Source organism: Drosophila sulfurigaster, chromosome 3 (genome assembly GCF_023558435.1).
Source record: "Drosophila sulfurigaster albostrigata strain 15112-1811.04 chromosome 3, ASM2355843v2, whole genome shotgun sequence".
NCBI classification, from domain to species: Eukaryota; Metazoa; Arthropoda; class Insecta; order Diptera; family Drosophilidae; genus Drosophila; species Drosophila sulfurigaster.
The window spans coordinates 23,700,241-23,718,737 of record NC_084883.1 but is presented as its reverse complement, the minus strand read 5'-3'; the positions used below and the strand labels follow the sequence as shown (position 1 = coordinate 23,718,737).

The window sequence follows — 18,497 nt, the reverse complement described above, 5'->3', positions numbered from 1 at the left end:
ACTTAGAATTTAAGTACTTAAATGACAAAATTCCCCCCAGAAAAAAAACTATTCCAGATTGTGGTTAGACAAAAACAAAACCATAGACTTTAACCCGAAGAGTTATCTTTTATAATTTAAATACTTAAATGAGAACACTCCTGAAGAACTTTTCCATTTTCTAAATTTAGGTTGTGGTTATTCAAAAAAAAGTCAGGAGTGTTATCGCTAAAAATTTAAATACTTAAAAGAAAACACTGTCAAAACAAACTAATCCATTTTCCAGAATTTGGTTGTGGTTAGACAAAAAACAAAAGACTTGCACCAAGAGTGTTTCGACACTGTTGGCGCGATTCAAATGGGGTTTTTTTTTACCGATTTAATAAGTGCATTTTAAGCTTAAATCGAATACTCAACATTAAACAGTTCCCCAATGTTCCACTAAATTGCCGCATGCGGCAACTGCAACTGCAACTCGAATGTAACTTGTGACAAATACATAATAACTTAAGCAAGAGACTGCTATTAATGCATTTTATATACACTGACAAAAATTGCCAACTAATATTTGTACTACTAATCTGTGCATAGCAACAATAGAGCACAAAATATATATATACATACATATATTTTAGACGAACTAAAGATTGAAACCATTTTAATGCTAAGTGCGAGTATTCAATTGATACACCTATATACAGAAACAAAACCTTCAAGAATATATATATATATCTATATACATATTTACAAACTACTTAGAAAACTTTTCATCATTTTGGCGACTTCTGGTCCGAGCGATATTTTTATTTCGTTTTTTCTAGCTGAATGCTTTTTATCAGAGAATCTAATTGTAGCAATAAAACCGAATGTGAAGCAATTTTAAACCGAATACACATATTTATAGAATTTAATTAATATCATAATTGTGTCTGTAATTACATACATACATAAACATATATAGCTAAGCGATACACACAAGCTGTATAAATAAATGCAACAACTTTTTCACCAGCTTTAATTCAGCGTTTTGTTTACTTAATACAATCTGTCAAGACCCCCCCATAAACTGTGCTAATCTCGAATTTCTAATCTAGAAGTCATCGGACTAAATAAGTATATGTACATATACTATATTTAGTATTTATGATCACGTCAGCAACAGCGTCGCTTCCTTGTGTATTTCAAAAAAAGAGTGACGAAGCTGTATTACTCTTTTTTTTCAACTGTGAGTTAATAACTTTTATTAAAAAGAGCAGTTCAAATAAAAATCGATTCATTGAATATTGATCATTACGATTACGCTTTTTTTTGCAGCCAGTCGTTTATAATGACGTCGAATATAACTTTCCCAAATTGATAGACTGACATTTGGCTTTAAGTTTTTAATGATTGCCACTCAAGGCTTTTGATTATTTTTGATAAGCATTGAATGAAAAGTTGATTATAATTAATCCAAGTGGCGATGAGAAGATATTTTCGTGATTTGTTTGTGCTAGATGGAAATGTTTATTTACGTAAAATCCGTAAGTTTTCTTTATATAAATATGTGGATAATTTAATGCTATTATATGATTACACACACATACATAAATATATTGTAGATATATTCGTTAATAATGAATAATTTATAACATCTTTGTGCCTACATATATTTGGTTTGCTATAGTGATCAAATGTTGTTTGCCGCTCTTTCGTCGGTAACTGTGCAAAGTGAGGACATCAAATCAAATTCGTTGGATCTGGTGATTAATCGGCGGCCTTGCGCCGAAGATTGTTCTTCTCGGGCTCGTAGAAATCATTGACAATGGCCTCGACCATGCGATTAAGTGTCGCCGTCAGCTTATCCCATTGCTTATCTTCTGGCTTGCCGCACATCTCGGCATAGTACTTCATCTTTGGCTCTGTGCCGCTGGTGCGGAGGGTGACAACGAGGCCGTTCTTGAAGGTAAACGTTATCATCTGGGAACTCGAACTGACCGGCAGCGTGGCGCGTTTATCAGCAGCACTGCTGTCATAGCCGGTGGTCAAATCGCGAACATCCTGAATTTCAAATTCCCCATACAGAATGCTGGTGGGATACGTATTCGGTTTGCCATTGTCGAAGGTGCGTAAGCGATTAAATACACGCGTGATTATCTCCTGATCGTGGCACAGCACATAGGAGCAGTTGCTTGTATGATAGCCGTAGGTATTGTAAATTTCCTGCAGCTTCTGCTGCAGCGTCAAGTTCTTCTCGGCGCGTAAGTAATTGGCCATTGTGGCCACATGTGCTGCGGCACTGACACCATCCTTGTCCAGCACATTGGTTGACACCATGAAACCGATGGCTTCCTCGAACGCAAACAACACTTTGCGGCCAGCCGACTCCTCTTCGATGGCCTTGTTGCCCATCCACTTGAAACCCGTCAACGTCTCGTAGGCAGTGAAACCATCAACGGCCGCCATGGACTTTAAAATCTTGGAACTAACCGTGCTGGCAATCATCACACAATTCGATAGTGGAAAATTGGGTTCGTTAATCTTGTGCAGTTCGATGCTCCACCATGCAAGTAAGGCTCCCACTTCGTTGCCGTTGAAGAGCTTGTACTTATTGTTCTCACTAATTTCAGCCACAGCCAGACGATCAGCATCCGGATCATTTGCCAATATGATTTGACTTTTGTGCTCCGTTGCCGTTTTAATGGACAAGTCCAGCGATTGTTTGCCCTCTTCGGGATTTGGCATGGGAGTCGTTGGAAACTCTGGATCGGGTTCAACCTGCTCAACCACAGGAATCACTGGCTGCAGGTTAACTTTCCTGAAGGCCTCCTCGACATAAGGATAACCCACACCATGCATGGCCGTGTATGTGAATCGAATGGGAGATTCAGCATTAGCCTTTACAAGCTTTTCGGGAATCGTGCTGAGCAGCGCTGCATAATAGGCGGGTGCAACGATGTCATAGGGATCGATGAGTAATTCATTTTTCCACAAAGTTGCCTCATTTGTATTCCAAACATCGCCCTGCGGTTGCAAGTTCTGAAGTATGGACTTGTGGATTCCACTGTCATGGGGCGTAATAATCTGTGCACCGTTACTCCAATAAACCTGCAATATGCTTATCTCTTCAGTATGTGCAAACATACATATTTTAATAATAGATTAGCTGACGTACCTTGTAGCCGTTGTCTTGCTTGGGATTGTGAGATGCTGTCACCTGCACGCCAGCCAAGCAATTGCGCTGCTTGATCGTAAAGGGCACAAAGGGCGTGGCAACGAAACGTTTAAACAAGTACACACGAAATCCGTTGGCTAGAAATACGAAAGCGGATAGCTCGGCAAAGCGCTTGCTGTTATGACGGGCATCATAACCGATGACAATGCCACGCTCTGACCAAATCGATTTATCCGGATATTGTTCCTTGATGTACGCACACAGACCTTGGGCGGTTCTGAAAAGTTTAGATATATTATATAATGTGAATAATTGAGTAACAATATTTTAACTAAAACTAACTGTAATGTGACTGCAATTTATATATTATTATGCTGTTATTTCAAATTTCTGTTAATTGCATAATTTTTAAACACATGAAATTATATGAATTGATAGAACTATGTTGAGTTAATTGCACAAAAGTTGTTAAAAGGTTTTTAGGTTTCAAAAATATTTTATAATCGACTGTTCTTTTATTATGAAAAATTTCCGTTAAATGCAAAAACAGCTGTTAGGTTTGAGCATTTATAAACTATAAGATATTAGATCATTTTGGTTTAAAACAAAACTAAACCAAACAAAACTATTATTTTAAGTGCTTATTACAGATACTATTACTATTTGACGTGTAAAAGATAGGTGTATAATTTTCCACGTATACTCAAAGATAAACTTTGTTTATTTACTCAAATAGAAAAAAGAAACTTACTGCACAACAACCAATTCGTTCATGGAATCGAAGCCAGCTCGCATTTCACCTCTAAGCCCCGCAGTTCCAAACGAAATTCGATTGCAGAGACGGCATCGAAGACTGTTTTAGGAAAATTTTACTTGCTTTTTAATTTTCTTTAATCCTCTGAATTTTTCATTACTCACGTATCCCATTTTTCCGACTTGGCCAGCTGCAAGATGTCATTTCTGGTCTTTGAATTTCCATCCCATTCAAGCCACTTATTTAATTGTTCATCTAGTTTTTGGTCGCCGGACAGCGTCAGATTATTCAGTTCTTGGGCCATTGCCGAAAAGTCTAGAAATAAGTCTATAATAAAGTTGTAGTATTTACAAATATGGAAATTAGATAGAACGGGAATCTGGTTCAGTATTAAAACATCTTAACATTAACAAAGGCATGCGAAAGTGCCTTGACCTAATAAAACAAAGCATATTATATTAATTTCACCATACGCACTCGGCAGAAAGAACAAATAGAAGATCACTAATTAAAGCATTGTTCGTAGATTAAAATGGTCGGATGTTGTTATTGTTTCACCCTTAATTGATAGGAACAGTCGTTGTGTGCTGATGACACACCTTCAGATGGACAGTTTATACATAAACGCACGCACATTACATATGTACATATATACAGTTTGTTTTTATGAATTGCTACTTATCGCTAAACTCACTCAGTAATTTTTAATTGAAGACCCCTTACGAAGTCTTGAACTTGATCAACAAAAACAATTAATCGCACTGCTGCATCGACCCGGACAGCAAAACCGCGACAAACCAATAGTGTGACCGCAACGTGAACTTGAAAATATACTACTTCTTAGATCCCAAAATATACCACCTTTATGTCTACAAGAACAATTTAAAAAAAAGGCAGAGAGACTATTTTAAATAGCTAAAATTAATTTCACAAAAGAAATATTATAACAAAGGTAAATAACCGCATTTTTTAAGTAGGGTGCAATTAAATGTTGTTATTTAATATACCAATCACTGGTTCCTTAATAGTGCAGTACTAGCTCCGAAATAAATTTGGTTTTTTTGCAATTCAAACTGGTCACCTTAATTTTCGGCAATTGAACGCCGATGTAAAAAAAAACAAGAACAACACGCGGCGAAAATTATACAAAATCTGCAAAAACAGTCATAAAATAGTTAAATTAAGCCTACTAAAGAACCATGGCTGATGTGCTAGATATCGATAATGCAGAAGAGTTTGAGGTTGACGAAGATGGTGACCGTAAGTTGCAAAAACTGGCTAGTGTACTTTAATTTAACCATTAACTCCCACACACAGAGGGCATCGTGCGCTTAAAGGAGAAAGCAAAGCATCGCAAGGGACGCGGCTTTGGCAGCGACAGCAACACGCGCGAGGCTATTCACAGTTACGAAAGAGTGCGCAACGAGGACGACGATGAACTGGAACCAGGGCCACAGCGATCCGTCGAGGGCTGGATTCTATTTGTGACATCCATTCACGAAGAGGCGCAAGAGGATGAGATCCAAGAGAAGTTTTGCGATTACGGCGAGATTAAAAACATCCATTTGAATTTGGACCGTCGCACGGGCTTCTCAAAGGGCTATGCTCTGGTTGAGTATGAGACGCACAAGCAAGCGCTGGCTGCCAAGGAAGCGCTGCATGGCGCTGACATCATGGGCCAGACGATTCAAGTAGATTGGTGTTTCGTCAAAGGACCGAAACGCGTCAAAAAGTCGGAGAAGAGACGCAGATAAACGACGATTTGGAGGCCAATGAAATACATTATATGTAACTTAAATTAGCATAATCCCAACTTGTCTTTAACATACACAAAGAAACCGAAATACAAATGAAATAAAATTTATTGCAGCAGCAACAGTTTGAATATAATTAACTATTTCATCTTCTTTTGGTGCAACAAATGTTTGCGCATCGCCATCTGTTTGTCGCGGAAACTCTTCTTCACCTTGGAACGGGCTTTGTGCCGCAGCATGCCAAAGTTTTTCGTCTTACGCTTCTCCTTGTTGGTCTTCGAGCAGTTCTCGTTGACACGTCCATCCTTCCAGCCGAAACGCTCGCGATCCTGGCGTCCTGCTTGCACCGTCTCCAGACGCGTTTCCTTATCGTGTTTGCGCTTCTTGTAAATCATCTCAATGTTATTCAGCTTGACGAAATCACTGCGCTCCGTTTCCAAGGGACGTTTGCGTGCATTTGTCACCGTCTTTTTCAGATTGGCCGCATTTATCCGCTTAAAGTCCTCGTCGGTGAAGATGCGCGTCAGTGCCAATTCCTGAGCTGCTTCCTTTTGATTTAGAATCTTCAGCTTGGCCTTCTCCTTCTTCTCGGTTTCCGTCAACTCGGCACCCTCACTTGCAATACCCTCATCCGATTCTCCATCATCTTCGTCATTCTCTTCATCGCTGCCATCCGCCTCCTCCTCCTCATCATCTTCATCATTGTCATCATTATCATCATCATCATTGTTATCATCATCACTATCAGCAGCACCCTCGCCATCGCTATGCTGCACATCCACCCATTCTCCATCATTGGAGTCACTGTCATCACCATCGGTGTCGATGTCAATGGTCTTGGAGTTCTTTAGCAGCGCTTCAGCACCCAGCACAGTGTCCTGAACATCACGCTCTCCATATGCAAGCACCTTGCGCTCCGCCTGAGCTTCTGTCGGTCGCCCGCGATCCTTTTTGTGCAGCAATGCTGGCAATTGTTCACGATACAGTGAGATTAAAGAGCGCGCCGCCATCATCACTGACTTCTCCTTATAAGCTTTGTACATAGCCAGATCCTGCAACAAGTCCTCGCCCATGGCCAGCGGACAACGCATGCAAATCTCGCGTGTGGCATTCAATCCAATGGCCATGACATCACTTGAATTACGTTCGGTGATAAAATTATTTGCAATAGTTTTCAAGATAGGCTCAATAATGTCGCCGGGCACCAGAGGATGCGATGCCTGGGCAGCGAACTGAAGGACACGTGTCACGAGCCGTTGATGTGGCTGCAGGAAACGGGTGATGTATGGATAGTAGCCGAAGAGGAAGAGCTCGTGTATGCCAATGAGACGCGAAATCACGTCCAGATGCATAATTTTCACTTCGAATCTGTCGTTGGTCGATTGCAACTGCTTGAAAAGTGCCTCAGCCATGCCCTGAGGATTATGGATCAAGTGGATGCCGGAGAAATTGAAGGCGGGTGCGTTCTTCTTTTTCTTCTGTGCTTTTATCGCTTGCTTCTTGATCTGTTGAAGCTGCTTTTGACGTTTTTTTGTCTTCTTGTTCACTCGATTCTGCATTAGAGCACCTTTTAAGTCCACTTCATTCTCGCTCTCGCTGTCTGAGTTGGCTTCGTCCTCATCGTCGTGACCAAGGAAGAATTTCAACGATGTGACAAGAACCTAAAAATGTAAGAAATGTTATGAATTGTATATAAATTAGAAATGAAAAAAACCTTGGTAATGGGCGAAAAGCAACCAACGTTGGCAATCACATTGACGGTCTTGGTGTCGTTCCAGATGTTCTTCTTGTACAGATCAATCATGATGTCAACGGACATTTTGGCCGCCTTGGGATTCGCATCCCTTAACATGCCGTACATAAAATTTTGCAGACTCTAAAAAGCAAAATATTTGAACTTTTTCTATTTGTTGTTTAATTTCTAGTACTCACCGAGTTGAGCTTCATGTCCTTGTGCTTGGCATTCATGTTCTTGATGTCCGTGATAATGTGCGTCTGCAAAAAGGTACGCAGATTTTTGTCCTGACAGCGCAGTAAATGGAAAAACAGCTCCAAGATGTCCAGAGCAGGCACAAGATTCTTATTGCGCAGCAGTATCAAAGCCTTGACAAAACAATTACGCATCGCTGGATCCAGAACGGTGGCACTATTTCTCAGCAGATCGGTGAGGTGTTTCGGAAACTGTAGACACACCTGTGGATAACATTGCGCCACCTGTGCAATGAACATCACAGTTTCGTCCAACGATTTGTTTTCCTCGCTTGGATTGAGGGCGAAAATTTCAAGCAAACTGAGGAAATGCTCGTACTGTGTGTGGAACTCATCGGTGTATGATTCGGGATCTCGCTTGATGAGATTTTGCAGTTGCGGAAGATTTTCCGGCAGTTGATTGTTGGGCCGCACCATTTTCGACGTAAATTATACGCCGAGCGATGAAACCACGTTCAAAATATTATAAGAAAAGGAATGCACGTGTCTTCTTCTTCTTACTGCAGGTTTTTGGGGTTGCCACTGTGTTGCTTTATCAAACTTGCCAATCAGCTGTTCACGATAATTATTAGCTAACATCTACAATTTATTTAAAAATTCTACTAGCTAGTTAATATGAATTTTTCATTTTCATAGTTTTTTGTTTTGTAACTTACCATAGTTATCTATTTCTATTGAAAAACTTTACTTTTCCGCAATAAAAGTTTAACGCAACAGTTCCGCAACGGTTAAAATGAAACCAGTTCAGAGCAGTGCTGCAACTTTTCTTTTTTTCATAGTGATTTTTAGTTTTTTTTTTATTTTTTTTTTAACATACCCATATATTTTAAACATTTAAACATATCGGTAAGGGGACAAATTTAAATTCAACCAAAAGAAAGAGGAAAAATGTGCTTGCATATTAAAATAGAATTAATATCCCAACATCACGAAAGGTAATATAGTGGCTTTGATCTTGGTACGTAAATAACTTTTTCTCTCTTTAGATTGCAAAATTTTATTTATTAAGGTTTTTTTTTGTTGGCAATTTCCACATATTTTTTTTTAGCAAAATTTGTATTTTAATTCTAGCTATTTTTACTTAGCAGAATCTGGCAGCACTGGTTTGGAGCAGCTATACTTTGTGTCCTTTACTAACACTAGTGGTCGCAGTAGAATTAATTTTTTTCCGCAAAAATGATGGACTTGCAGTCCAACGACGACATTGATTTGGAAGATGGAGAGGTATATTCGACGAACAAATGCATAAATCACAATTTTACAAGAATTCATCATCAATTGCAGTTGTCAGCGAGTGGGGACGACGAAATCTATACGCCACTGCAACGACCGGCTCCCAAAATTGCAACCACACCTGCTGCAATCGCCATAGAGAGCGTTGCAAGTCCGCTTGCCACATGCCACCAAATACAAAGCGCCCTCGACGATGACGAGTCACAGTCCAATACCGAATCTTCATCGGGCGAATCCTCCGAAGAGGGTTGCATCAAAAAGTTACGCACCGATGCCGCCTCCACAGCCTCAACTGGGCTCAATCAGAAGAAACGCAAGAAGCGCATACGACGTACGGTTATGGTACGAGTGGCGCCGCCAACAGACACCGAATCAAATCGAGCACGTTTCAAGAAATACAACGTGTGGACTGCAGCGTTACAGGAGGATGCGCTTAGCGAAAATATGCGAGGTTGCGATGTCACCCGAAGCAGCAGCGACCGCAATGTGGAGAATTATGATTTTTCAATGCGATATCGTATGAATGGTGAGAATACATTAAAGCGTCGCCTATCTAACTCCTCCGATGAGGGTAGCTCACATCCAGCCCACAAAAGGGGTCGTCAATCAATGCGTCCTTCGACAGTAGAAAGCCAACGGGCGAGAAATTCGGTGAAGAGCCGCCTTGGACAGCGTTCGCGTTCACGTCGTGGCAATTCATCGACTAGCGGTTCCTCGGATAATTCGAGTGAGCCAAGGCATATACCCGACTTGCAGGAAACGGGCGGACGAGATGCATGTGATGTGGCCAGGGAAATGGCCAGCAAACTCTACGAGGAGAAGGACGAACTCTTGGGTAACATATCTGAACTATTATCGAAATCTAAGCTATATTAATTATTATGATTCTTTGCAGTGCGAGTTGTTGAAATTCTTGGTTTAGACGTGCCTTTGGAACTATACAAGGAAACTCAACGTATTGAAGCTGATGGAGGCATGATGATCAAAGTAATTACTTGAGATGATACAAAAGCTTTTCAATATTAACAATTATTTTGATACTGTTATAGAATGGAAGACGTCGTCGCACGCCGGGTGGAGTATTTTTATTTCTTTTGAAGCATCATGATAGTATAACGCCAGCGCAACAAAAGTCAATTTTTACTGAAGATCGCCAAAATGACACCAAATCTCGCAAGCAAATTGAGACATTGATACGCGATCGCAAGGTCGAGGAACTGAAAAAATGTCTGAGCGACAAGAGCACCGAATTGCCTTCATTGCTAATACGCAAAGAGCACGAGTCTTTGAATCAAAACTATCAGCCTGGCAGTTGTAAGTGTGGCAATTAATGTTAATTACATGGTAACAATATGTTTATTTGTTTAATTACAGTATCTAATCCGCCGCCATCGCCAGTTGGACACGAACAGAATAGCCCTGAGTATAAGACACATGAAATAAACATAAATCTCATTGATGCTGATCTACCCTCAACTTCAAAAGCTGCAGCAGCGACGGTGGGCCTTAAGGAGTTGGTCAGCTATGATGATGATATCTTGGATATTAATTGCGGCGAAATGGACCTATTCTAAATGAACAAAACGCAAAGCGTTACATTATGCGGTCGGCCATTTATTTATATTCGAAAAAATATATATATTTGTGGCGATCAGTTTTACATCTAAATAGCTAGACCCATAATTGTACATCTAAATAAATAAATAGTATGTAAGATTTTTAGAAAGATTTATGATTTGCAATTTTTCAAATACAGTTTGTGTTGAAAATGTTGCGGCAAGACTTAAAAGAATTGACTTACTATCGGGGGAAATTTCGATCGTTATCATTTATTAGAAAAATAATTTTTAGCGACATGTTTTTGAGAACTCAAACCAATAGTTCAAATAGTTGCGCCAAACAAATAAATGTGTTACCAGGCTAATAATTGTACTGCAGTATTTCGGTATATTTCGCTACGTAATGTAGTATATTGAGAAATTCAGGCTGTGGTCGCGCAGCGCTGTTGCAAGCAGATGATTTCTAAATTTCTAAAATTATTGTTGTTGCAACGTAGCGAAAAAGGTAAATACATAACAAAAAATATATATTTATATGTGTAAACCATACGTACATATATATGTACACATAAATAAGGCCCACGTTAAACGTTTGCGTTGGCGGTAGGTCAAAAAACAAAGTGCTGTGATCTAATTTTGAACTTGTAAACAACACAATGACGACAACCTGTGAATTGGAATCGTCTGCAAATGCAATCGAAATAAGTCCAAAAACCTATAGTTATGCGCTATTCGAAGATGTGCATCTCGCGCTGTCAGCGGCACCAGGTCAAGGAGAAACGCTGCAGACTCGCGGACATTTCAACTATTTTCATTACGGCTGCGATGGCACTATTGATGCAGGTTGGGGCTGCGGCTATCGCACTTTACAAACGGCCATCTCATGGATTATTAATAAGCGCAATGCCACTGCAACAAATGTGCCCTCAATACGTGAGATTCAGAGCATTCTGGTTAAGATCGGTGACAAATTGCCGCGTTTTATTGGCTCACGCGATTGGATTGGCACGCTGGAGGAGTGTTATGTGTTGGATACGCTGTTCGACGTGCCGTGTAAGATTCAACACGTTAAACAGCTGAACTGCGACCAGGTGATTGACCAGATACGTCAATACTTTGTTGAGTACGCTGGTTTCATTGCCATGGGCGGGTTAAGCGACACAGCATCAAAGGGCATAGCGGGCATACATCAGAGTCCAGTGGCCGGCACATTTTTGCTGGTTGTGGTGAGTCAATTGAACCCTGCTTGACTCCAATTTGTAACAACATATAAGTTATACGTGCTATCTTTTCATTGTTTTAGGATCCGCACTTCTCGGGCGTGCCGAGCAGCAAGCAACAGTTGATTGACGCGGGTTACGTGCGTTGGATGCACATGGATGAGTTTCGAGAGAGTGCCTATAATCTTTGCTTCATACTGCAGAAATAGTTTACTTTAATGGCTGCCACGTATAAAAGACCGCATTAGCATTTAACACACAGTATATCGGTTATATGCTGTATTACCTATAAGCAAACAGAAAATGTTTGTGTTGTCATTCCAAAAAGGTTCGCATATAACCGATAGTAACTGTAGCTGTAGTATCCACTAATTATATTTTATGTACTCAAATTAGTGAAAAGAGAATACATTTGTTTATATTTGCGTTTTTTTTCTCTTTTTAATTTTAGCTCGTTATTATGGATCGTATGTATTGATAAGTAAATCGCACACATACATTTAAGCAGTTTATTCCCATGGAAATGGCGCTGATAAGCCGGCGACACTGAACGGTTACCAATCAACGATAGAGTGTTCACACACTGCCACTGACGAAACCATAAAAGACAAAACAACGCAAACCTGGTGAAACACACATCGATAGATAACGATAGAAACAAAAAAACAGTAGAAGGAAATTCCTCCCCACTTGCAGCATGGATTTGCTACATCGTGTCTTATTCACTGCATTCGGCACCTTGACGCTCTTCTATGTGGTCGTCAAGATAAGTCTGGGTTATTGGAAGCGTCGTGGCATACTGCACGAGAAGCCCAAGTTTCTGTGGGGCAACATCAAAGGAGTTGTGGGTGGAAAACGACATGTGCTGGATGCGCTGCAAACCATTTATGACACACACAAGGGGCAAGCACCATTCGTTGGTTGCTATGCGCTGCTTAAACCATTTGTTATGGTGCTAGATCTGGAGCTGGTGCACAATATTCTAGTCAGCGATGAGGGCTACTTTACCAGTCGTGGCCTCTATAACAATGTGAGCAATGAACCGCTGTCGGGGAATCTGCTGCAGTTGGATGGCCACAAATGGCGTTCGCTTCATGCCAAATCTGTGACTGTGTTTACGTCCAGCAACTTACATAAGTTGATGCCACGCCTGCTGCAAGTGTCTAATATTTTTGGAAGCCGAATTGGTGAGCAAAAGCTGCAGCAATTGAATGTCAGTCAACTGGTGGATAGCTACAACATTGAAGTGATTGGCTTACTTGGATTTGGACTGACCGGAGATCAGGTCGAGTTCCGAAAGATGTCTCGCAGCTATTGGAACAATTTTAGTCTATGGCGTGCCTACTTAGCTTTGGAATTGCCACTGCTAGCGCGTCTGGTGCAGTACACTAGCTACGATGAGCTAGCTACGAATTACTTCTATAATCTCGTGCATGCGCAATTGTATCAGCAGCGTTTGAGAGATCGCCAACCGCTCCAGAACTTTTTGCAGTTGTTCTCCGCTGTAGATGATGCGCTGAGTGACGCGCAAATTGCAGCCCAAGCTTTTGGCTTCATCTTAGCGGGTCTGGAGCCATTGAATGCGACGTTGAGCTTCTGCCTTTACGAGCTGGCATTGCAGCCGGACCTGCAGGATCGGGTAAGAAGCGAGATCCAGCAGCTGCTACACCAACACGATGGACAACTGACGGCGGACAGCTTAAAGCAGCTGAAGTACACGAAGCAAGTATTAAATGGTAAGTGTTGCATTTCCTAAAAAAAATTTCAGAACAGCTTATCAAATTTATTTTCAATAGAAACGCTTCGCTTACATACGCCATATCCATTTTTACTGCGACGCGCCACCAAGGAGTTCGAGTTGGCCAAGTCGGTGTTTGTGATTGCGCGAGGCAACAATCTAATCATACCAGTGGCCGCGATTCACCGTGATCCTTCAATATATCCCGATCCATTGCGATTTGATCCCGATCGCTTTGAGGCGGCCGCTGTGAAAGCACGTCCAGCAATGTCATTTCTACCATTTGGCCAGGGATTGCGTGGATGCATCGCAATGCAACTGGCCGAGCAGCAGTTGCTGATTGGTCTTGTTGCACTGCTGCAGCATCATAAGTACGCTCCGTGCGCTGAGACACAAATACCTTTACAGTATGACAATCGGAAGCTCTTATTGATGCCAAAAACGGACATTCAACTGAGCGTTGAATATGTGGACACCTAGACATTTAAGGTCAACGAATTTTTTGGGGGAGATTGTCGTTTTTGCTTTTGTTTATATATGTATACATAATTCCCTTTAATGTTGTTTTTATATACAAGTACGCTTGATTTGTTTTATGCACTAATTTCTGTTATTTTATAAGGCGTAGGCTTGTGTGATAATGCTGACAGATACCTTAAATTCTTAGCTGTAGGTTTGTGGTTTTTGACCCGCACTTGAAACAAATGAATGAACAAATAAACACCACAATTGTTATAGATCTAAAATTAACGTATTCAATATTCAATCAAGAACCATTCAAATTCAAACGAGGGCGGCATTAATTTTACATTTCGGTTTCAATGATCGATAAGGTTAAAAGTACGCTGCCCAACACTCCGTATCTGTGGGTAACATATAGTGTGACCGCCCTTAGAATATTATACAGGTTATACTAAAATATCGGAACATTTTATGTCATTACAATTATATTTTTTTTAAAAAACAATTCAAATACTACTGATAGAAAGAAATTGGTTCAAAAAAAGGCTGTATTGAATACACATAGAAAATTTTCCCATAGCAAAACAGTGGAAATATTTAGTATTTTATTTTGGTATAATTTGTATCGCAAAATAGTAGATTTATCAAATAGAGCTTGCGGTCACGCTTCTGTTTAGAAGCAAAAACAAAGCCGAGCGAGTCGGACGTGCGACCGTCGGTGCGCGGGATTTTAAGTGTAATTTGTTAAATAATTAAACGCTATTCGATAACACATTGCTGCCCATGTCGAAACTCGCGCGTCTTAATAAATCAAAGTTTGTGTAACAAGAATTTGGATTTATTTCCACAAAGCTCGCATGTATAAATGTATATGCAAGGCATTTGTTTGCGGTAACTGCATTTCTTCCAGTTCGGTTGTTTTTTTTTGTCTATACGAAGTGTCTATGTGAGTCCCCAATAAAAATTTCATAAATTAAACGAATAATATCGAAACGGCTGTTTGATGCATATGAAAAATTGAAACGAAATAAGCACGAGAAAAAGTAACTGCTAACGGCGGCGGCAAAGGCGACAGCACTTTATAACTGTTGTTTGGTCGAATGAAGAAGGTAGTGCAAAAAAAGAGAAAAGGAAAAATAGGAGGAGTGTGAAACGACGTGAAGCTAAAATTGCCAAAAGTGTGTACATATTGTATTTAAATATTTAAGTGAATAATTTTATGCAACGCACACACACACACACATTCATGCAACATCAACTGTCTGTGTTTGCAGTGTGTGTGTGATTTCCCGTGATTGTGATTGTGAGAGTGTGGTGTCTACAACAAAAATAACAAAACCAAAAACAACAAGGCGAGTAACAAAAGCAGCAGCAGCAATAACATCAACCAACTGTGCAAGGATCAACGACAACGCTGCCGTCGCCGTCAGGGTAGTTTGTTTGAACAAAGCCAAAGCCTAACATCCACATATAGAGTGACACAGACGGTGGGCTGAGGGCAAGACGAGGACACAGTGAGGCGAGGCGAGTGTTCTCTTCTCTTTTGTGCGCTTTTGCCGCCTGGAATGCGCTGCAGCCCAACAACAAAAACAACAACAGCGAACAGACACACACACTTACCCACCGGCAACAGTGGAAAGGGGAGGAAACGCTGTTTAATTGTTTGCAGGAGGCAACAGCAGCATCCATCAAACAAACGAGTGCACTCTGATGCTGATGATGATGATTCGTATACAGATGTGAATGCATTTCGGACAAATAGATTATCGAACTCTCGATGACGCCGCTTGAAATTTTGCAAGCATAGAATGTGAGTATCCTTTTATTTTAAGTGTGTGTGTGCGTGTGTTTCATCTTCTTACACTTTATAAAGACTTTTGTTGTTGCCGCTCTTTTCCCCATTCTGTTCACTCGCTCATTCACTTTTTGCGCTCTTCTTTCGAGTGTGCTAATTATGAAAATGATTTGGAAAAATGTAATTAGGTTGAGTGCTGCTCTGACCTGGCAGCAGACAACAAATGAAGCAAACAACAAGTTAAGCTTCACAACAGCTTCCAATTCTCACGCACACACAGAGCATCAGGCAAGAGACGAAAGTATTCCAAGGCCTTCCAGTGCCAATTCCAGTCAGCGTAAGCCATGAAAACTCCTTTCATTGCCATCCAACAACAGCACCAGCAAGAGCAACAACAACATCTGAAACAGCAGCAAAAGCAGCAACAGCAATTGTATGCTCCCTTTTTGAAGTTGTCGCGCTATTTGCGCAAGTGCAGGGACTCTTTTCTAGATGTGTGTGCGTGTCGCGTCGTGACACGATAGTTGCGTGCATTGTTACGATTGATGTTGACCATATGCAGACGATATTAAATTACAGAGTCACTTCTTATAAATCTGATGTATTTCCCAATTTTGAGACCTTTTCTGCTTTTAATACTAACAAATAAAGAGTTGAAAACATTTGACCCTTTTAACTTAACAATTTTATTAATGGAACTATTTTAGGGACATAAATTATACACTCTAAAACCAAAAAGGTATTTACAAAAAAACGAACCACAGTTTAAATATAAAAGTTATATTTCCTCACTCACTTGCAACTCAGTTTCATTACTGAGCACTTCAACTTTTGCTCATCTCTAATCTGTACTCAGCGTCTGCTTCTTTCACCTCTTTTATGTTACTGCTGTTTGTATTGTTTGTTTTCCCCCCATTCTAATAATGTGCACACTTTAGGCTTAAATATTTTGCATTATGTCTGTGTGTGTGGGCTACTTATTAACCTTTTTACGTGCCTATCGCTGAAAAGTAAAAAATAGGAAATTGAAGATAATCATAATGCGTTGGCGGACAGCATCCAAAAAGGGTCATTGACTTTGTTTAGCTATCAAGCAGTCATATATCTAGGGGCAATCTATATTTCCGAGACTTAGAACTTTTTCGTTTTTGGTTGTGTTTTGTTGTTGTTGTTGTTGTCGTTCGTTTACCTTATTTGGGGGTAACATTTATAGATTGTAGTACTATATATTACATATTAAATGGGGTTGTTTATTTTTGGTGCTCAAGCAACGAGTTTTTGTTAGTCTCCATTTTGCAGTGGAAATTGGCTGGCTGCGTGTGTCGTAATCAGAGCAGGAACCGGAGCAGCACGTTGCCAACAATCGTCGTCGTCGTCGCCGTCGTCTTCGTCATCGTGTGTAACTGTAAATTGTTGTTTAATTAGAATTTCATTTTGTTGTATGTACAAATGCCGTTCACTTCCACTAATTGTTGTTGTTTTTGAGTTTTCTTATCTTGGCGTTTGTTTGAAATTTCATGTCTCATTTCTTTGCATACCTTTCAAACGACTTTGCTACGGGGTTACGGGGCTAACACACTGATAAGAAACTGACACTCACATATCACACACAAGTACATACAATACGAAATATTACAGTACTATTTCTCTTTGTGAGATCTCTCTCACTGATAGTTGAGCTACTAATTTCAGTTGAGATTTGCATTCAATTCCACAATTGTTACCGTAAAATGCATCATATATTGTTTATTTAACTATATAGTTTGCTATTTACTTTTCCCGACTCTCGGTCAGACTTTTTCTCAGACTTAATTCAAGCAGTTTCGTGTTCTATTTGAATTCTATTCGGTTCTGTATGCATTTGATATGCATGGAATGCACCGAGTTTGGACTACTGGAAGGTAGAAGTATCTTTTGCTTATCAGATACTTGCTGGCCACGAGCAACATTCAGCAAATGTGTAACCTAATCCCAAAAGGCATTCAGCTGCCTCTGCACCTGTTCAACTGTTTAAGAACACAGAACACAGACAGCTGCTGGCACCGAAATAGCTTGGGCACCTCCTGGTTATGGTTGGTGGTTATGGAATGCCACGATATGGGATGGTTTGGATCGGTGGTATGTTTATGGCCTGTTCTCCTCCTCGGCTGTATCAACAAGCAAACAGAACTGCACAGCATTTTATACATATGAAGTGAAGAAATAAAGAATGGCAATTTATTTACCCATCTATTTAAAACTCTGGTACAGCAGCAACTGTTGTTCTTCTGAGCAAGCTAAAACAATTGCGAAGTGTGCAACTTGAAATACTCTTTAAGTTTATTTTAAATGTCGAAGGGTAATATAGTTCATAGGTAATAAAATGTGCCACATTAAAAAGTATTTGGAAGAGTTATAATTACCAAATTTGGTGACGAACTTGAAAGCTATTCATAAAACAAAATTGTTGACATCAAATTAACTTCTAAATTGTTTGCTTTAGTCTCAGTAAGTTGTATTATATTTCCTAAAAATAAGCAACACAGTCAAAAAGACTCAAATGTAGGTTTTTGTTCAACTTGTGTTTGCTTTGCTATCGCCGTTTCGCTTTTTTGCTTTGAGGCGTGTAATTTTTAATTATACTTTGGGCAATAGAAGACTATGTCTGCAAACAAATCTGCTATATACAACAACACAACTAGAGAAATACTATATGTATGTGAATATAATGGCCGATAGTCTGGCCGAGCCTGTTTGCTGTTTGTTTGGTGTTTGCATACGCCAACGCATCGTTGTTGTTAAAGTTGTTTTGTTGTTGTTGTAGCTGTAGTTGTTGTTGTTGTTGCTGTTGTTGGTAAACAGCTGGCGGGAACTGGGAACT

The 18,497-nt window shown here is 40.1% G+C and overlaps 7 protein-coding genes and 1 long non-coding RNA gene across 41 annotated transcripts in view; 5 read left to right on the top strand and 3 right to left on the bottom strand.

Annotated features, from left to right (window-relative positions):
• Positions 1-1,465: 1,465 nt before the first annotated feature.
• Positions 1,466-4,725, bottom strand: LOC133841203 (phosphopentomutase). Of its 3 annotated transcripts, none has more exons than XM_062273545.1 (5): positions 4,582-4,725; positions 4,052-4,214; positions 3,885-3,986; positions 3,134-3,410; positions 1,466-3,066 (listed from the first exon to the last, which is right to left on the bottom strand). In XM_062273545.1, exons 2-5 carry the CDS (start codon positions 4,189-4,191, stop codon positions 1,726-1,728), a joined length of 1,860 nt encoding a protein of 619 aa, XP_062129529.1. In that variant the 5' UTR covers positions 4,192-4,214; positions 4,582-4,725; the 3' UTR covers positions 1,466-1,725. The 3 variants fall into 3 exon arrangements, with proteins under 3 accessions (XP_062129529.1, XP_062129530.1, XP_062129531.1); XM_062273546.1 differs by having other exon boundaries at positions 4,052-4,202; positions 4,582-4,689; XM_062273547.1 differs by lacking the exon at positions 4,582-4,725 and adding an exon at positions 4,365-4,383.
• Positions 4,726-4,974: 249 nt separating this feature from the next.
• Positions 4,975-5,777, top strand: LOC133841213 (RNA-binding protein 8A). The gene is made up of 2 exons (XM_062273564.1): positions 4,975-5,147; positions 5,205-5,777. The coding sequence occupies exons 1-2, from the start codon at positions 5,087-5,089 to the stop codon at positions 5,639-5,641; spliced, it is 498 nt and encodes a 165-aa protein (XP_062129548.1). The 5' UTR covers positions 4,975-5,086; the 3' UTR covers positions 5,642-5,777.
• On the bottom strand, positions 5,732-8,129 carry LOC133841202 (protein SDA1 homolog). The gene is made up of 3 exons (XM_062273544.1): positions 7,574-8,129; positions 7,356-7,517; positions 5,732-7,302 (listed from the first exon to the last, which is right to left on the bottom strand). Exons 1-3 carry the CDS (start codon positions 8,045-8,047, stop codon positions 5,782-5,784), a joined length of 2,157 nt encoding a protein of 718 aa, XP_062129528.1. The 5' UTR covers positions 8,048-8,129; the 3' UTR covers positions 5,732-5,781.
• A 570-nt stretch (positions 8,130-8,699) lies between these two features.
• Positions 8,700-10,589, top strand: LOC133841208 (phosphorylated adapter RNA export protein). Its single transcript, XM_062273558.1, has 5 exons — positions 8,700-8,854; positions 8,915-9,698; positions 9,759-9,850; positions 9,913-10,177; positions 10,238-10,589. The coding sequence occupies exons 1-5, from the start codon at positions 8,807-8,809 to the stop codon at positions 10,435-10,437; spliced, it is 1,389 nt and encodes a 462-aa protein (XP_062129542.1). The 5' UTR covers positions 8,700-8,806; the 3' UTR covers positions 10,438-10,589.
• A 348-nt stretch (positions 10,590-10,937) lies between these two features.
• LOC133841212 (probable Ufm1-specific protease 1) lies at positions 10,938-12,188 on the top strand. 2 transcript variants are annotated; one of them, XM_062273563.1, is made up of 3 exons: positions 10,938-11,648; positions 11,726-11,871; positions 12,094-12,188. In XM_062273563.1, exons 1-2 carry the CDS (start codon positions 11,079-11,081, stop codon positions 11,849-11,851), a joined length of 696 nt encoding a protein of 231 aa, XP_062129547.1. In that variant the 5' UTR covers positions 10,938-11,078; the 3' UTR covers positions 11,852-11,871; positions 12,094-12,188. The 2 variants fall into 2 exon arrangements, with proteins under 2 accessions (XP_062129547.1, XP_062129546.1); XM_062273562.1 differs by lacking the exon at positions 12,094-12,188 and having other exon boundaries at positions 11,726-11,920.
• Positions 12,189-12,337: 149 nt separating this feature from the next.
• On the top strand, positions 12,338-14,134 carry LOC133841206 (probable cytochrome P450 6u1). Its single transcript, XM_062273557.1, has 2 exons — positions 12,338-13,378; positions 13,439-14,134. The coding sequence occupies exons 1-2, from the start codon at positions 12,340-12,342 to the stop codon at positions 13,858-13,860; spliced, it is 1,461 nt and encodes a 486-aa protein (XP_062129541.1). The 5' UTR covers positions 12,338-12,339; the 3' UTR covers positions 13,861-14,134.
• Positions 14,135-14,515: 381 nt separating this feature from the next.
• Positions 14,516-18,497, top strand: part of LOC133845664 (myb-like protein Q) — a 41,995-nt gene continuing 38,013 nt past the window's right edge. For 14 of the 29 annotated variants that reach the window (XM_062280184.1, XM_062280198.1, XM_062280183.1 and 11 more), the window contains exon 1: positions 14,516-15,652. The gene's annotated coding sequence lies outside the window, so the exon portion shown is untranslated. The remainder of the gene's footprint in view (positions 15,653-18,497) is intronic. The other 15 variants (XM_062280185.1, XM_062280181.1, XM_062280200.1 and 12 more) reach the window with 3 other exon arrangements.
• LOC133843736 (uncharacterized) lies at positions 16,595-18,096 on the bottom strand. Of its 3 annotated transcripts, XR_009894536.1 has the most exons (3): positions 17,863-18,087; positions 17,176-17,806; positions 16,595-17,040 (listed from the first exon to the last, which is right to left on the bottom strand). It is a non-coding gene; the product is annotated as an uncharacterized LOC133843736 (long non-coding RNA). The 3 variants fall into 3 exon arrangements; XR_009894535.1 differs by having other exon boundaries at positions 16,595-17,806; positions 17,863-18,096; XR_009894537.1 differs by having other exon boundaries at positions 16,595-17,784; positions 17,863-18,096.

Excerpts from the sequence above, each read along its gene's own strand:
- LOC133841208 (XM_062273558.1), top strand. The coding sequence starts at position 8,807 with ATGATGGACTTGCAGTCCAACGACGACATTGATTTGGAAGATGGAGAG. Across the intron at positions 8,855-8,914 it reads TTGATTTGGAAGATGGAGAG|TTGTCAGCGAGTGGGGACGA; the intron begins GTATATTCGACG and ends CATCAATTGCAG. Across the intron at positions 10,178-10,237 it reads AAACTATCAGCCTGGCAGTT|TATCTAATCCGCCGCCATCG; the intron begins GTAAGTGTGGCA and ends GTTTAATTACAG.
- LOC133841212 (XM_062273563.1), top strand. The coding sequence starts at position 11,079 with ATGACGACAACCTGTGAATTGGAATCGTCTGCAAATGCAATCGAAATA. Across the intron at positions 11,649-11,725 it reads GCACATTTTTGCTGGTTGTG|GATCCGCACTTCTCGGGCGT; the intron begins GTGAGTCAATTG and ends TCATTGTTTTAG.
- LOC133841213 (XM_062273564.1), top strand. The coding sequence starts at position 5,087 with ATGGCTGATGTGCTAGATATCGATAATGCAGAAGAGTTTGAGGTTGAC. Across the intron at positions 5,148-5,204 it reads GGTTGACGAAGATGGTGACC|AGGGCATCGTGCGCTTAAAG; the intron begins GTAAGTTGCAAA and ends TCCCACACACAG.
- LOC133841202 (XM_062273544.1), bottom strand. The coding sequence starts at position 8,047 with ATGGTGCGGCCCAACAATCAACTGCCGGAAAATCTTCCGCAACTGCAA. Across the intron at positions 7,518-7,573 it reads AGGACATGAAGCTCAACTCG|AGTCTGCAAAATTTTATGTA; the intron begins GTGAGTACTAGA and ends TTTGCTTTTTAG. Across the intron at positions 7,303-7,355 it reads GCTTTTCGCCCATTACCAAG|GTTCTTGTCACATCGTTGAA; the intron begins GTTTTTTTCATT and ends TTACATTTTTAG.
- LOC133841206 (XM_062273557.1), top strand. The coding sequence starts at position 12,340 with ATGGATTTGCTACATCGTGTCTTATTCACTGCATTCGGCACCTTGACG. Across the intron at positions 13,379-13,438 it reads CACGAAGCAAGTATTAAATG|AAACGCTTCGCTTACATACG; the intron begins GTAAGTGTTGCA and ends TATTTTCAATAG.
- LOC133841203 (XM_062273545.1), bottom strand. The coding sequence starts at position 4,191 with ATGGCCCAAGAACTGAATAATCTGACGCTGTCCGGCGACCAAAAACTA. Across the intron at positions 3,987-4,051 it reads AAGTCGGAAAAATGGGATAC|TCTTCGATGCCGTCTCTGCA; the intron begins GTGAGTAATGAA and ends TTCCTAAAACAG. Across the intron at positions 3,411-3,884 it reads AACGAATTGGTTGTTGTGCA|AACCGCCCAAGGTCTGTGTG; the intron begins GTAAGTTTCTTT and ends TAAACTTTTCAG.